We start from the raw sequence: 14,350 nt of genomic DNA, 5'->3' as shown, positions 1-14,350 counted from the left end.
CTTAAAGCACAATCCCCTGTAAATCTCTCGTTCAGCCACTGAAAAGCAGTTTTACCTGCTTGGTGTTGTGGGTTCCTCGTGCTGGTGGTGGGGGAAATTGTTACGGACAGAATGTGATACTGAAAAGCCAGAGTTGCTGAAGGGAATTCATTACCCTGAAACGTCTTCCTGTCATGTACATTTGGCAAAATGACTGTTTTGTTGCTCTGTAGAAAGTGACCTTTAAGGCTGGCCCACGGCTGCAGTTTCTCTTTCACTCTGACAGCAGTAATAATGAGTGGGGCTACAAGTTTTCCGTCACTGCTTACGGCCTGCCAGATGTTGCCGTTTCTTGGGGCTTGGATTTACAGCTTCTTGTCTCCCGGTTGATGGGGCGCTTGGCTTCCCGAAGTATGGCGCTGAAATCGCTGCGAGGTGAGTGCCTCGAAGGGCTCCAGAAGTCGCGACACCCTGTAAAGAGGAGGCGTTGATTTAAAATTTGAATTCGCAAACTAAGTTCGGCCTGTTCCAGAAGTTAAGAATGCTGAGGGTTTGGGTCTCTGAAGATGAGCCAAATGCAGAATTATGAGATGGGTGCCATAAGAGGAAAAAAAACCCAAGAAACAAAGAAGAGAGAGTTGTTTAGTCTTTAATTTCCAAACCAGAACACTTCCATCTGGCTTCCTAAATCTGAATTAATTCACCACTTTGGAGAAGTTAAACAAGGTTAAAGAGTTCTTGCTGGTATCAGGTGGTCAGTACTTATCTTGGAAAATTAGTACAGGTACCTGTGAATTTAGGGAACTAACTGTAGTGTTGTTATTTTAGAATATTTTCTTCTTTTCTTAATATGAACATGCTTTCCTGTAACAAACTATTATGTCTTTAGTAGGAGAAGAAGCTTTTAGACTCTCGTGTGAATCAGGGTATTTCTATGATTTTAAGTAGAGCAAAAGTGTTTCAATTAAAGACTTTCCGTAATGTAACGTGCTGTCACTATAAGATATTAATGCTAACTTTAAAGGATACTTTAGTTTTGTGCACCACATAGAGAAACAGAAGCTAGAGAATGTTGTTAAATTATCAGTTCAGTCTATCTGCATTACGTTATTTATTAATTTTTTCCCTATTGGATATCTGACATTTATAATTTTCATCGATCTGTAAAGATGAACACAAATATTTGGTAACCAAAGCGTCTGGTCTGGATTTCTTGCAGAGCTAGGTAGTGAAGCAGACTTGCCTCCTTTGAAAGTCTCCTCAGTTCTTAATTCCCCTCTGTGGAAACCCGTGTTCAGGCATCAGATGTGTCCCGAGGCGCTCCCGGGAGCCGCTCAAAGCAGTAGACTCCACCGAGATAAAAAAGAGGTACCTACGTCGCTGCTGTCGTCTCATTGGCGTGAAATCTCTGCGCATCACACCGTTCGGTTCGGGCTTAATTAGTTGATAAGTCTTTAAGCGTGTGCTGTTGTGCTGTGGTTGTCATCACTTGCGCTGTTTAATTCAAATATCCAGGAGAAAAAGCCCTTTACTAGTTTTTGTTTTCATGAAGTGGTTGGAAGGGAGCTTCAGATGCTGTAATTCACCCTCCCTGCACCTTTCCAGAGATCGGGTCGCTCAGCTGCAGTAGATAAACTCCAAGTTAAATTAATTGTAGAAACGAGCTGTCACAGTTCTTCAGATTAATATTAATGTTTTCTCCCATGCTTTCCAGGCTAGGAGCTCTCACCCAGATGACTGCCGTAACTTTCTTATCGACTTTGCAAAATCAGATCCTGCCCAGGACTTCAGTGGGCAAAAATCTGAACTTTTCAAAGGACTCATACAGGCATGTAAAAAACAGACCCCAAAGACAGATATAGTTGCTGGTTCTACTGTTGATCAAGCTGTGAACTCAACATTTGCTGCTATGGTGTATCTCACTCCAGATTTATATGAGAAGCTTCAAAAATATGGTAACTCTAATATTAGACTATCTTAATAATGAAGACTTAAAAGTTTTTTAAAAGGCTATCTTACAGTTCAGTTTATAAACTTAGAAAAAAAACCAGTTTAGTGTGACAATTAAAGAAAATCTATACAAAGAAATCCTCATTTAGGTAGACTAGGTCAGCCTTATCTCCAGAGTGCTTATTTTGTATTGATATATGCTTTTATCTTCAGAGCTCTGTCCAAAAATTAATAACCATTGTAAGCTACTAAACCTTCTAAGGAGGTACCCAAAGAGAGAGTGATGTCCTCGGGGGTTTTAATTCAGAACAATGTGGCTCCCAGTGATTAGAGGTTCATCTATAATTTTCCACTCTCAGTCTACCTTTTCAAAAAAACAAAAAACCAATTTATGTATGTCTTTAAATGTGGGGGTTGCAGGAGGTGTGGATTACCTCCCAGAACGTTGTAGTGTGGAAACTAACCATAACATCCTCAAAATGTATATTTATCTAAAATTAATTCTGTATCTTTTTGAAGAAGAAAGGGTAATTTTTTGCTTTTAACTTATAGAATACCCGTTAGATTACAATTTATATAATTTCCGTAGGTAGAACGAACAACTTTTTAACTTGCGCCATCCTTCAATGAAGCTTATTGACATGTTTGAAGTATTGGATAAAAAGGTGTTCCTTGGGTTTGAAGGCTTTTACTCTAGGCTTTCGCTTTCTGTCACAATTTTGAAGCCGAACAGCTTACCTGCGGAGCTGCAGAGTTATGGGGAAAAAGATTGACGTGGAGACTGACTTGATGACTGAATTGGTTCTTGCCTTTAGTAATTTTGTCTGTGTCTGAGCTCGTTCTCCGAGTCAGACTGAAAACTGTTGTAGCTCAGGAAAATACGACCGTGTGCCTAAGATACCTGTCCTACTGTTATTTTAATGGCATCAGCTATTGGTCTTGCTGGGGAAGACTGATGTCAGGACCTACGTTGACCTATGCCATGTGAAGTATGTACAAGTGGTGCTGAAAAGAAGGAAAAAAATAATAAAAAAAATACAGGGGAATAGGAGAAGGAAGACCCTGAATAGGAATATCTTTGTCCCTGTAGTCAGTGTCAGGCCAGTTTTTCATGGAAGTTGTGTTGTCAGGTCTTGTTAAATTTTGTGACTTGATTCTGAAAGTCCAGTCCAAATCCATAGCGGGAAACAAAAGAGAAAAAGAAAAACAAATCCATAGAGCATTTCTTGAATATTCTGGTGTCAGTTTGCATTAGTATTTGCACGTATAGGGTGAGGTTTTTATTTTCCGGGGCTGCAGGAATCAATTTTTGGGAAGAGGCAGGGAAGATACTCATAATTTAACTTTGCGAATAACCCTATCAAGGTGCAGTTTAGCTAATTAAGGCATATGGAAGCTGGCCGTTTGCATTGTTTTTCTTACAGGTGTAATTGCAAGTATTGACTAAGAGCTGAAGGAAAGGCCCTAGCGTAACTTTAGTGAAGTGTTGTGTAAAACCGGAGCAGTAAATAAACAGGACTCTTCTCTCTCTCATTTCCAGTCAACAGTGGAGGCAAGGTGCCTTTGAGTGATGAATTTGCACAAGTGTATTCCCTGGCTGATTCAATTAGAATATGGATGGTAAGATCACTCAGGAGGATGTCTATAATGTCATTTACCTTAATATTTTACGGTGCTATGTTAAGGGAGTAGACTGGAATCATGTTCTCCTTCAGTGGTTCTACGTCATCTCTTTTCACTTAGGAAGAACATTTATTTAATTCTGAACTTTGAACTTAAACTTCTAAATGCATTCTTGCGCTGCCCTCCTACCATCATGAGCATTTGGGACTGAATTTGACTCAAAAATCAGTTATTTTTGTGTTATTTTTCTGCAAGAATGTACATTTCTGAGGAAGATTCTTACATAGCAGTTGGGAGTTCTCTTGAGGTATAGCATAGAAAGAAATCTGTCTTCACAGTAGCGCGGTGCTAACAGAAAAGGAAATAATGGCTTGTTTGACAAGCACGTAACTGGCTTCAGTTCAGAGTATGGCTTTTGCAGATAATTTCATTGCAGCACAAGCCTTTTGTCAAGAGCTGGTATCACCAGCTCACAACCTGGTGAACGGTGTCTGCGTCATCACCTGCGGCTGCAGAGAGCCAAAATTAATTTAGGTTTTTCTAGCCTGCAGGAGATTCTAAATGTTAACACCTGTGGCCTTCGAGAACAGCTCGTTCGGTCTCTGGCCCACTTTTCTGCTCCTCCGGTGAGCCCTTCAGACACGACCTGGCCAGATTAACTGGTCTGGTATCTGGCGACCTCCTCCCTCCTCATTCCTGCCTGCAGGAATTCCTGGCAGGTCACCGCACGGGTGCGTGTGGAGAGGAATGATTGCATCGTACCCACTGCACGACAGGCACCGTTTTGCATCTGATGGGACTCGCTAGTTCAATGACATCACACTTTTGGCAGACTTTGTCTCCTGATAGATGTGTGTGTTTCTGGAGTGCTGGGGGCAGAGAGGAAGCCTTCTTTTTCTTGGAAGGCTGATGCACATCCAGTCACCAGACAGAGGGGTCTTAGCCTATAAACTTTGAGCACCTCAGTGTGAGGCTGTATTATTTCCTCTAATAGTGTAGGTTCTGCGCTTTTTAGATTACCGGGTATTTTGTCCTGCAGTAGGGAATAGCAAATAGTCATCCACTCCTGAGATAAAATTCCTTTAATGCGATGCAGTCTTTATACTGCCTTGCTGTCTAGATATACAAGGGGAGTCACATTTTAACTATTTTAACATCCTGTCTGCAGTTGGAAATGAAGCAGAAGTCCCTGATGGGTAGGGGAAATGATCCAGAGGAGAAGCAGAACGTGGAACCCAGTGAGGTGAACCCAGAAACTCTTGGTAAGTGTTGCCTTTCCCAATGTGCAAGCATTCCAGGTAGTTTGGTAAAGTGTTGCCTTGTAAATCTTATCTTTTACAGCACAAAATAATGACTAAGTTAGCACCTAGGGTCACTTTTTTGTACTTTAAAAGATAAACTAGTCGACATTACTTGAACTATCTGAGATCACATTGTGGTCTTTGCAGAAAACAGAACTTGAGAAAGTTCTACAAGGAGTGACCACTCCCTTGGGTCTCCGGGTTCTGACCTTTGATTCAGTTATTTTTGTAGATAACTTGTTACCACAGTTAACTGATGTTTAGAATAGCAGTTGGTTGTTACTAGGATGTGTTCTTGTTGACTACTGTCTGCTTCGTCTGGTTCAGTGTAATTCAGATTTAGCATTTAGAAGTCTAGAATTAAGTAACTGATAGTGTCAAGATCAATGCAATAAGAAAGCAGTATTTTCTAGCTGTCTCTGCTCAGAAGAAAGAAGATAAATCACTTTCTTCCAAAGCAGAAGATGACACGTTTGGTGTTCTGTTGTTGTGATGTTAACTCTTCCAATTTTTGTGCTGCAGCAAAACTTTGTATGCAGAAGAGCCTTCTGCTACTAAATTTTTTGCCTGTAAGAGCAAAGATGAAAGATTCTGCTTCAGACAGTTTGGAAGCCCAAGATATTGATGATATCCAACAGTACGTCGGAGATAAACGCCAAAGAAAAGGTTCTGCTGCGGACTCGGACTTCCAGGCAGCGTGCTCCTTGTCATCCAGTGGGGATGCTCGTCCTGTTTCGAAAGAGGGGGGTCAAGTGGCAAAGTCTGATAAAATGATTAAACAAGTTCCAGAGCCCCTCCAAGCAGAAGAAGCATCTGCATTTCATAGTAGGCCTGCTGAGAATATGGTTTCACAGCAAGAAGACGTGTCGTCACCTCCTTCCACCCCTACGCGGAAATCTCAGTTCAGCCGTGGAAGACTGCGGCTGCTGTCCTTCAGGTCGATGGAGGAGCCCAGAGCGGTGCCCACTGTGAAGGAGAAATATCCCATGTTGAAAAACGCACTAGATTTCATCAAAGATCAATCGCTTTCACAGGAAAGGTAAGCAAATTCAAAAATGTTGCCGGTTACAAAGTACAGGAGCTTGGCTTCTGACCTCTGCAGGTGGAATAAAACACCTTTTAGCTGCGAGGCTGTTTTGTACATAAATAGATGTTGGATTTCTGTAGCAAACTCGGGTGGTTCACAGCCGTGTAGGGGCTCATAGAGAGTATTATTTCCGTTGATTCGCTTCTGTCATGTTGAATTTCAGAATGTAAAAAACAATTACCTGGCTGTTCCTGTCTCTCTTCGCGAGATCTGTCCACAGTGGCATTTTGCTTGTCTACAAACGTCGAAGACATAGATAGTATAGCTTTATTAACCAAACACAGAGCAGTTTCATCTCCTGTTAAATTCCCTGGTAGTTTGAAAATGGAAATCAAAAGAGATTTCGAATCCTCAGATTGTCTTAGTTTATACTCTAAAGCTTGGCCTGGTGGAAGAAGTCCTGGATTCTGGTTGAAGCTTTCTTGCTCCCCCTCACTGCAGTAGACCTCTGCTGAAATACAATTGATACTAAACTCTTGCTTAACTACTCAAGTACTTCCTGAATTCGTTTGGGTTGTCTGAAGCACAGTGTTTTGAAGATGTTTTTTGCTCTTCTTCAGTGTTTTAAAGGTTCTTGCTTTGAGAAAATCCCAAGGGCAGAACATTATGGAAGTGCTCAAGACAATCCGCCAGTGCCTCGGCTCGCTTGGGCAGCCACACTGTTTTCATCCACCGTGTGTACTTTTCCTCCTGGAGCTTCTAGCCTGTCAGAAAGATTTTACAAAGTAAGTAATAATTTGAGACAAATCTCAACCATTGGATTTAATGTATTTTAGGCCTTGTGTTCTCCCTGTTGTGTATATTGAGAACAGTAGAAAGCTACTGGCTTTTAATCCGTGCGAGTAGTGAAAATATGACCTGAGGATTAGTTTTTAGGCTACTATGCATGTTTTGCATGCTGCCTTAATAAATAAATAAGTTAATAATTATTTTCAAGTGGGCCTTTGTTGTACCGCTGTTCCTGCCGGTGGGTATCGTGCAGCTGAATCACAGCACGGATACCTAGGAACACTTCAACTTTTCAAACAGATCACAGCCAGCTGCAAAGGATTGCAGAGTCTTCAGTCGTTGCTTTAGTTAGGATTGGTTTCTTTCTTGTGTTTGGGCCTCGTTAACCCCTTTACCTTGTAATTACTTCTGTAGCATTGAAACTTTATGATTTCAGGTTCATGAATTTAGGTCTGATTTCTCTCCTGTGCCTGGACAGAGCTGCCTGAACTCTGCCGGCTGGTTTCTCGCTTGTCGAGAGCTTTTTATGGTCATCTTGCAGCTCACCGATTTCCTTTTAAGATCTGGATTAGATTTTGGTAAAGGCCTTTTTTAATTTGAAGGAGTGGCCTTTCACTGGTGTCATGGGAATATTCTCTTTGCCTGTTTTGTGCCTTAACTTCCAATTTCTGGTAGGGGATTCTTTTTCTCTGAAAGTTGCAGACTGCATTTTAAACAAAGCTGACGCCCTCCTCATTTGCTTTTGAAGAATTGTCGGTTTGTCAAAGTTGCACAAACCATGCTACCTAAAATATAGCCATGAATGCTGGACTACTAAACTGACTCTGTAATTTCTAGCTACTTTGGGAACTTAGAAGGCTGCGGTGCTGAGCTACACAAAGAGATTCGAGAGTCCTACTATCAGCTCGTTTTGTTCCTGGTAAATTCGGTGAAGGGATTTAGCACGATTAACGACAGGTACAGTACATTGCTTGCATTACTTGTGGGAGATTTTTTTCTCTGTTATTCCTCACCTTTTCACAGAATCACAGAATCATCCAGGTTGGAAAAGGCCCTTGGGATCATCGAGTCCAACCATTAACCCTACTTGCAAGTTCACCCCTAGACCATATCATGCAACACCACATCACATGTTATTTATTGTTTAATTCCTTAATTAAATTTGACTACACTTCGCATTATTTACCAAACTAAATGAGAAGCCTTGAGCTTGTGATCAAAACTGCCAGATTACCTTTTTATTAATACTTTTCAGGAAAGCACAATAAATTTGTCAGCCTTTTGTAGTTAAAATTCTGCAATGTGATTCTGAAGCTTAGAAGTAAAATACCGGAAGTAGCAAATGCATTGTGGAATACTTTGGCAAGAGTAATGCCGCAATAAATACAATTCTGCAACCTTGATTTAATGCTCAAGCTTGTGTTTTGGTAACATTCTGGTTAGAATTGTTGGGGTTTATAGCCAGGTGTCCTAAAGAAATGATAATTTGGTGACTGTAATGTCTGTTTCTCTGCCAATAACTTCCAAGTTCTTTGTCTGGTCTCAACTGAACATGACAAAGGTTTTGAAGAGAACAAGTTCCGGCAAAAATTAAGAAAATGGACTGCAGAGAAGCGACAGACCCTCTTGCTAATACTCAGGCTATAGCAGCTCTGTTTAAGCTGGATCTGTAGGAGATAGCATCTTCATTTCAAATCGTATTAGCTATGCTTCTCTAAGGTTATGTTAGTAAAGCTGAGTTTCTACCACACGGTTAGTTTAATGTGGAGTGAAGCCTGGAAATCAGTGCACAGCGATTGCCTGCCCTCGCTCCCCAAACACACCCTTTCAACTTGAGGTTCGAGCTGTTGCATTTCATTGTCTTGTGTTTTTGTGCAGATCCTTGCTTCCTGCCCTATCGTGTGTGCAGACAACTCTCCTTCACCTTTTGGATATGAGTTGGGAACCGAGCGATCTTTCCTTCTTCGTCGAGATTCAGTTACCACAGCTTCTTATGACTACATCACAAGAAAACATAAGTATTCACGACAGTGTCATTTGGTGAGTCAGGAAGAACGGAACTCTCACACAGTGCTAAATATCGACACTATTTTTACCAGGAGAGGCTCCTGAACTTTGTGCTGGAACAAGTGCTGTTAACAAGAGTGGCACGGTTGTAGCCAGTATCCAAGGGCACAACTGAAGCATTTGGAGTTTTTTGCAGTGTTACTGGTGCAAAAGCTATTAAAATTTTATCTTTAACCTGGTAGCTGCCAGAGCCCTACAACTGGTTGGCAGGAGGTAGAGAATATCGTTTCTCATCTTGATAAATAGCAAATCTTCTGGACACCTGTGTGTTGCAGTTTTACAGTAGTCGTACTTCTTGCGCATCAGCAGATGTGAAGGCCAAAACGCTTTTCAAACGTCTCATCTGATGTGCTGACATTACCAGAAACAGTTTTAGAAGTGTAGGTTTTTCCGATTTTGCATTATGGTCCTCAAATATATTTAGGAACTTGTCACAGAGGCGAGAAGCACAGGTCTATATGGTCATTTATTAACCAAGTGAACTCGACTTCCCATAATTCTGTTTTTATTAACGTGTCATAGCACTTTGTTCTTTTTTTTTTTAAAAAAAAAGCATCCAAAATTGTATTAGAGGGAAGCCTGACTGCATTCAAACTGAGTTTAGAACTTGTTTTTCTTTCAGTCAGTGGAGTGAAGAGGATGAAATTGCAGACTACAAGCAAAACTGTGAGTGGATGGATGAATGTCAGGATGTGATGTTCGAGACCTGGTATGAAAAGATAGCTCAAGCTGACCCAGAGAAGCAGAGAAAGGTGACCTCATGGTTTGCTTATTTTTTCTGGTGGGGGGGATCAACAGGAGACTTTTGAAAGCCTAATGGAGAGAAAGGGATCTGGCTTAAAGTGATTTTTCATGAGTTGGATCGCTGGCTCCTTGTAGGCTTTCCAAAGTCTGAAATGATGAGAAGATCCCCTCCCCTTTTCCTTTTTCCACTTTCTTTCTAAAAAGAGCCTTCTTAAAGTCAGAAACTAATCCTCAAGTGACTTGTGTCCATTTGTTGCTCTAGATGCACATGTTTGTTGCTCGGTACTGTGACCTCTTAAACGTGGACATTTCCTGTGACGGCTGTGATGAAATTGCACCGTGGCATCGCTACCGCTGCCTGCAGTGCAACGACATGGACCTGTGTAAAACTTGTTTTCTTGGTAAGAACGGTTTAAAAAATAAAAAACAACCTGCAACCTCAAAACCCTTTGCTTGAAGGCAAAATGTTGTCTTCTGAACACACGTAAAATAAAAGGCTTTTTTCTGCGGATATTTTAGAAATTTTAAGCTTTTTGTTTCATAATCTAAACACGGAATTAAGAAAGATCCTTAAGAAAGGATTTACAGGGAAATCTTAAAATATTTCTCTACAGGTGGAGTTAAACCCGAAGGGCACGAGGATGACCACGAAATGGTTAACATGGAGTATGCCTGTGATCACTGCCAAGGAGTTATCATCGGTCGGAGAATGAACTGCAACGTGTGTGATGACTTTGACCTTTGCTATGGATGCTATTCTGCAAAGAAATACTCCGACAGGTATGAAATACGTGATTTTGTTCCCCCGCTTTCCCTGGCAGAAAAGCTGTAATGTAAGTACAACCAGTCGTTCTGTTGCTTCCTGCAAGGCTGCGTCTGACATCAGAATATTGAGTTGGTGTCCTTCAGGGAAACGTAGCAACCATAGGACAAGCTCAGCAAAAATTTCTGAGCTTTTGGAAACCTACCCCAACCTCTGAAATAGCTTAGAAGCAGTTGCTTTGTAGCCGTGGCTGTGGAAGTTGCAGGAGAGTTAGCAACGCTGAATGATGGGGTGGGAGGAATGGAAACCGCTGTGAGTAGACAGCATAGGTTTCAGCACTTGACGCCCAAGATCTTAAAAAAACCCTTCATTTTTGAGCTCTCGCGGCAGTTTGCGTTCTGATGAGTGAGCACTGCAGAAGCCAGCGAGGCTCTGACAGTTTGCAAATCCACAGCGTGAAACCCTGCAACGCGTTGGGTTTTTCATAGCTGTTACTGCCTGCATTGGCGAGCCAGAAGGTGGCTGCATTTCAAAACTATCTACTTTCCTTCTTCCAGTCACTTGCCCACTCACAGCATCACGGTGTATCCCATGGTGACTATTCGAATCAGTGACCGGCAGAGGCTCATCCAGCCCTACGTCCACAATTACTCCTGGCTGCTTTTCGCAGCTTTGACTCTCTACAGCGCGGATCTGGCGAACGGAGAGGAGGTGGAAGGAGAGAAACTGGATGCCCAGGTCCTTGGCCACGCCAGAGTCCTGCAACATCAGTGCATCCAGCTCATCGGAGACTGCTTGATGAAAGCCCAGCACGGAAAAGGTGAGTCAGCTCCTCCTACCCCGAACCAAGTGTCAGAAAAGTCTGGGATTGCTCACTTGGAAGTTTCCAAAGGAAAGGGGAAGCTACTGTGTACTTCACCGAGAATAACTGTTTATGGTGAGAGCAAATGTAGAACAAGTGCCGTTCAGGGTCACTGGAACATGGAAAATAGGGTGCTTGAGAAAATTTATTTTACGCTTGTGGAAATATTGGAGACAACTTGGCAGCCATGGTTGGATTTTATTTTTCCATCTCGGGTGTTGTGAAGGCATCAGTCAATATAGCTTCTTGTTGTGTTACTAATGTGTTACTGACAGGTGAAGGACTTGAAGAAAAGCAAAATAACTTGGTGGGAAATGTTTTTTGTTTTGCTTCTCTTGGCATGGATTTTTTAACTTTATTTATGGTGTGAAATAAGTTTCTAGGGATGGTGTCTGTTTGTCTGGAAATGAGGATTTCTGTTGAACTAAGACCTACTACAGAAAACGGGCAGATACAGTAGAAAGCTATGTTGAATACCTCAAAAGTTAACATACCTTTACTGGTAGGATTTTTTTTGAGCAGATCTAATACAGCTGAAATAGCACCTCATTATTTAATTTAATTTAATTACTCATTATTTAATCTGTTCATTTTTAATATACAGTTCTATTGTGTATCTCTCTAAGTGGTCAGAAGGTGAAAGGCTGAGACAAATTTGATTTACCTTTCATAACTTAGTCCATTGGGAGGTACCTCTAAAACTTTCTCAAATTAAGACTTCTTAAAGTTTGAAGACATCCTGATGGTATCTTAGTGAGGTGGAAAATGTCACCATCAGTTATTTGATGGAACCACATAATTAAGTGAACATCATGGGGAGTATTTTTTTGATGGAGTTGATATGCAAAAGAAGTGTGTCAGGGGAAGTTTGCAATTCTCTTCCAAAATGTTTCCGTTTTGCTTTTTGCCTTATTTTGCCACTCGACAGCTAAATTGCTTTTCTAACTTTCTTGCTTGCAGGTCTGAAAAATTTAGCTCTACTCTGCATGTTACCAGAAGGTGAATCCTTCTCGGAGAACGACACGATTTCGATCGCGGACAGTGCTCCAAGAAGTCCCGCTGGGGATAGAGCAGAGAAGGGAAAAGATGAGAAACCAAGCACGGGCTCTGGTGTGCACTGGAACGTAAGTACCCGCTGTTTCCAGAACCCCTGATATCGATTGGATGTGTGATCTTCAGAAACTTAAACATCCTGTTCTGGGTATAGAAATGAAAAAATGGACAGTAGGGATTTCCTTTGTGGGTAAAAGTTGGGGGACAAGGGGACAGTTGTTGGTTGGTTCATTTTTGTTGCCAGATCCAGCTGATCAAAGGTGAAGGCATCGCCTTATGTTCACAAAAGTGTCGGAGGGAACAGACAAAAAATTGGCTTTTTAAAAGGGTTGTTGATTCCCCTGGTTGTTAGCACTGTTTGGGTAGAAGAAGAGGTTTCCTACGGTTTTATACAGCATATAAAACTATTACAGTATAATAATTTTATGGCCAGAGATACCAGCAAAACAGAAAAAAGGGTTAGGGTTAGGGGTTTCTCTTGCATGGAAGCTTAAGACGTGTCTACATCAAGAAATTCTTAACCAGAAAAAGCTTTTGATATTTGAGAGGAAAAATGTTTGTCGAATGCAGGTGACTGGCTGCTTCTTTCCATGGTTGTTTCTGTAGCTATTAAATTTTGTTTTAATCTTTCAGTGCCTTTGTTTTATTTTTAGGGGAAAGGAGATACTCACAAGGAAATCCAGTCTCCTGCAGAAGATAGAGTAGGAAAACAAGGAAGTGAAAGTAAAGGTGTCTTTGCGAAGAAAGCTGTTGTGAGCCAAGAGTCAGACTTGTCTGTGGAAGATAATGTTTCTCCAACAGGTAAAAAATTCTCATGTTCCCTGCCACGGAAGTGTCCATTCATACACAAAGCAACAGCTATCTTCTTTATTCGTGACCTCCTTTCGTGTATTTGCAGATGACTTTAATGCAAGTGAGCTGTTTGCTTTGTAAAATCCTACCACACGTACTGCTTTGAACAGCTGCTGCTTTGCAGTTAGTTTAAAGGATTCTAGAAATCGAAGCAGAATTCTACCAAAACGTATCCATATATAGAGATTATAGTTCCTGTTCGTCTAACGTAATTCTCTTGTGTTATTACGTACTTGGAACCAGGCGTTAAGTGTCTTATTCTTAGAGAACAACTAATATTGTAAGAATTTTCATAGCTAAATGGATCTGTCCTTAGTGCTGTCCTTTGTTTCTCAATAGATGGTTTAAATCTCTACTTACTGTCTTTTATCCAGTTTTATAAACACTTGCTTTTAAAATTTTAATAATTTTTAATAGTGGTTTTTTTTTTAATCCTTAGATTTTAATTCTAAAAATCAAGTTACCATTTACTACTACTATTTTTAATGGCATTTTGTGAATTTTCTTCTTTTAATTTAAAAAGTGGATGACTCCATCTCTGAGGATTCAGCCCAGAAGCAAGCAGAGAAGGTTTTAATACCTAGCCAGGAACAAGTTTTTGCCGAATGCTCTCAGAAGAGGATTCTAGGATTGCTGGCAGCTATGTTACCACCTTTCAAATCAGTTAGTTCTTTGTACTTTTGATCTGTAGTTTTCTGGGCGTCACAAATAATACGAATAAAATTCATAGCGAATTAATTGTGGGAGATGGGCTCTTGTTGCTTATGTGTTGTAAAATGCAAATCAGAATGTCTTAAGCCAATTCATGTTACTAAGAAATATCAGGGCTTGTTCCTGGGTGGGGGTAGAGGGAAGGGAATTTTAATTTATCTGTAAAGTGGTCTGCAATGCTTGCAAAGTTTAAATTATCGACATTTAAAAGAGCATTAGAATAGCAGCTTTTGTTTGTACTTTGACTAAAGATTTTGTGTTCTTTCCCTGCCTTACTGAGATTCTTCTCTTTCTGTAGGGCTCCACGATGTCTTTGATTAACCTGGAACAAATACTTCCACTGATGTTCCAGGTTGTCATCTCCAACGCTGGCCACCTAAATGAAACTTATCACTTGACGTTGGGACTTCTGGGCCAGTTGATCCTGAGACTCAGGCCCGCAGAAGTGGACGCTGCGGTGGCTAAAGTCCTTTCGGCCAAACACAATCTGTTTGCTGCGGGAGATGGGTCTACGGTGCCAGAAGGCTGGAAGACAACTCATCTTCTGTTCAGCCTGGGAGCTGTGTGTTTAGACAGGTGCTTTTTCCTTTAAACCTCTCAGTTGCTCTCTGATGACTAATACTAATTTT

The 14,350-nt window shown here is 41.1% G+C and overlaps 1 protein-coding gene across 1 annotated transcript in view; it reads left to right on the top strand.

Moving 5' to 3' along the window:
• ZZEF1 (zinc finger, ZZ-type with EF-hand domain 1) overlaps positions 1–14,350 on the top strand; it is a gene marked incomplete at its 5' end in the record, with an annotated part of 49,448 nt that overhangs the window by 20,165 nt on the left and 14,933 nt on the right. The window contains 17 exon segments of the mRNA XM_009871693.1: positions 213–414; positions 1,199–1,347; positions 1,694–1,934; positions 3,470–3,549; positions 4,721–4,814; positions 5,376–5,892; positions 6,501–6,665; positions 7,507–7,626; positions 8,548–8,709; positions 9,359–9,488; positions 9,743–9,881; positions 10,095–10,260; positions 10,801–11,063; positions 12,066–12,229; positions 12,812–12,959; positions 13,534–13,673; positions 14,020–14,297. Coding sequence (XP_009869995.1) covers positions 213–414; positions 1,199–1,347; positions 1,694–1,934; positions 3,470–3,549; positions 4,721–4,814; positions 5,376–5,892; positions 6,501–6,665; positions 7,507–7,626; positions 8,548–8,709; positions 9,359–9,488; positions 9,743–9,881; positions 10,095–10,260; positions 10,801–11,063; positions 12,066–12,229; positions 12,812–12,959; positions 13,534–13,673; positions 14,020–14,297 — 3,158 coding nt within the window.

This window comes from Apaloderma vittatum, unplaced genomic scaffold (assembly GCF_000703405.1).
Source record: "Apaloderma vittatum isolate BGI_N311 unplaced genomic scaffold, ASM70340v1 scaffold7006, whole genome shotgun sequence".
Lineage (NCBI taxonomy): Eukaryota > Metazoa > Chordata > Aves > Trogoniformes > Trogonidae > Apaloderma > Apaloderma vittatum.
This window is presented reverse-complemented; position numbering and strand designations above follow the sequence as displayed.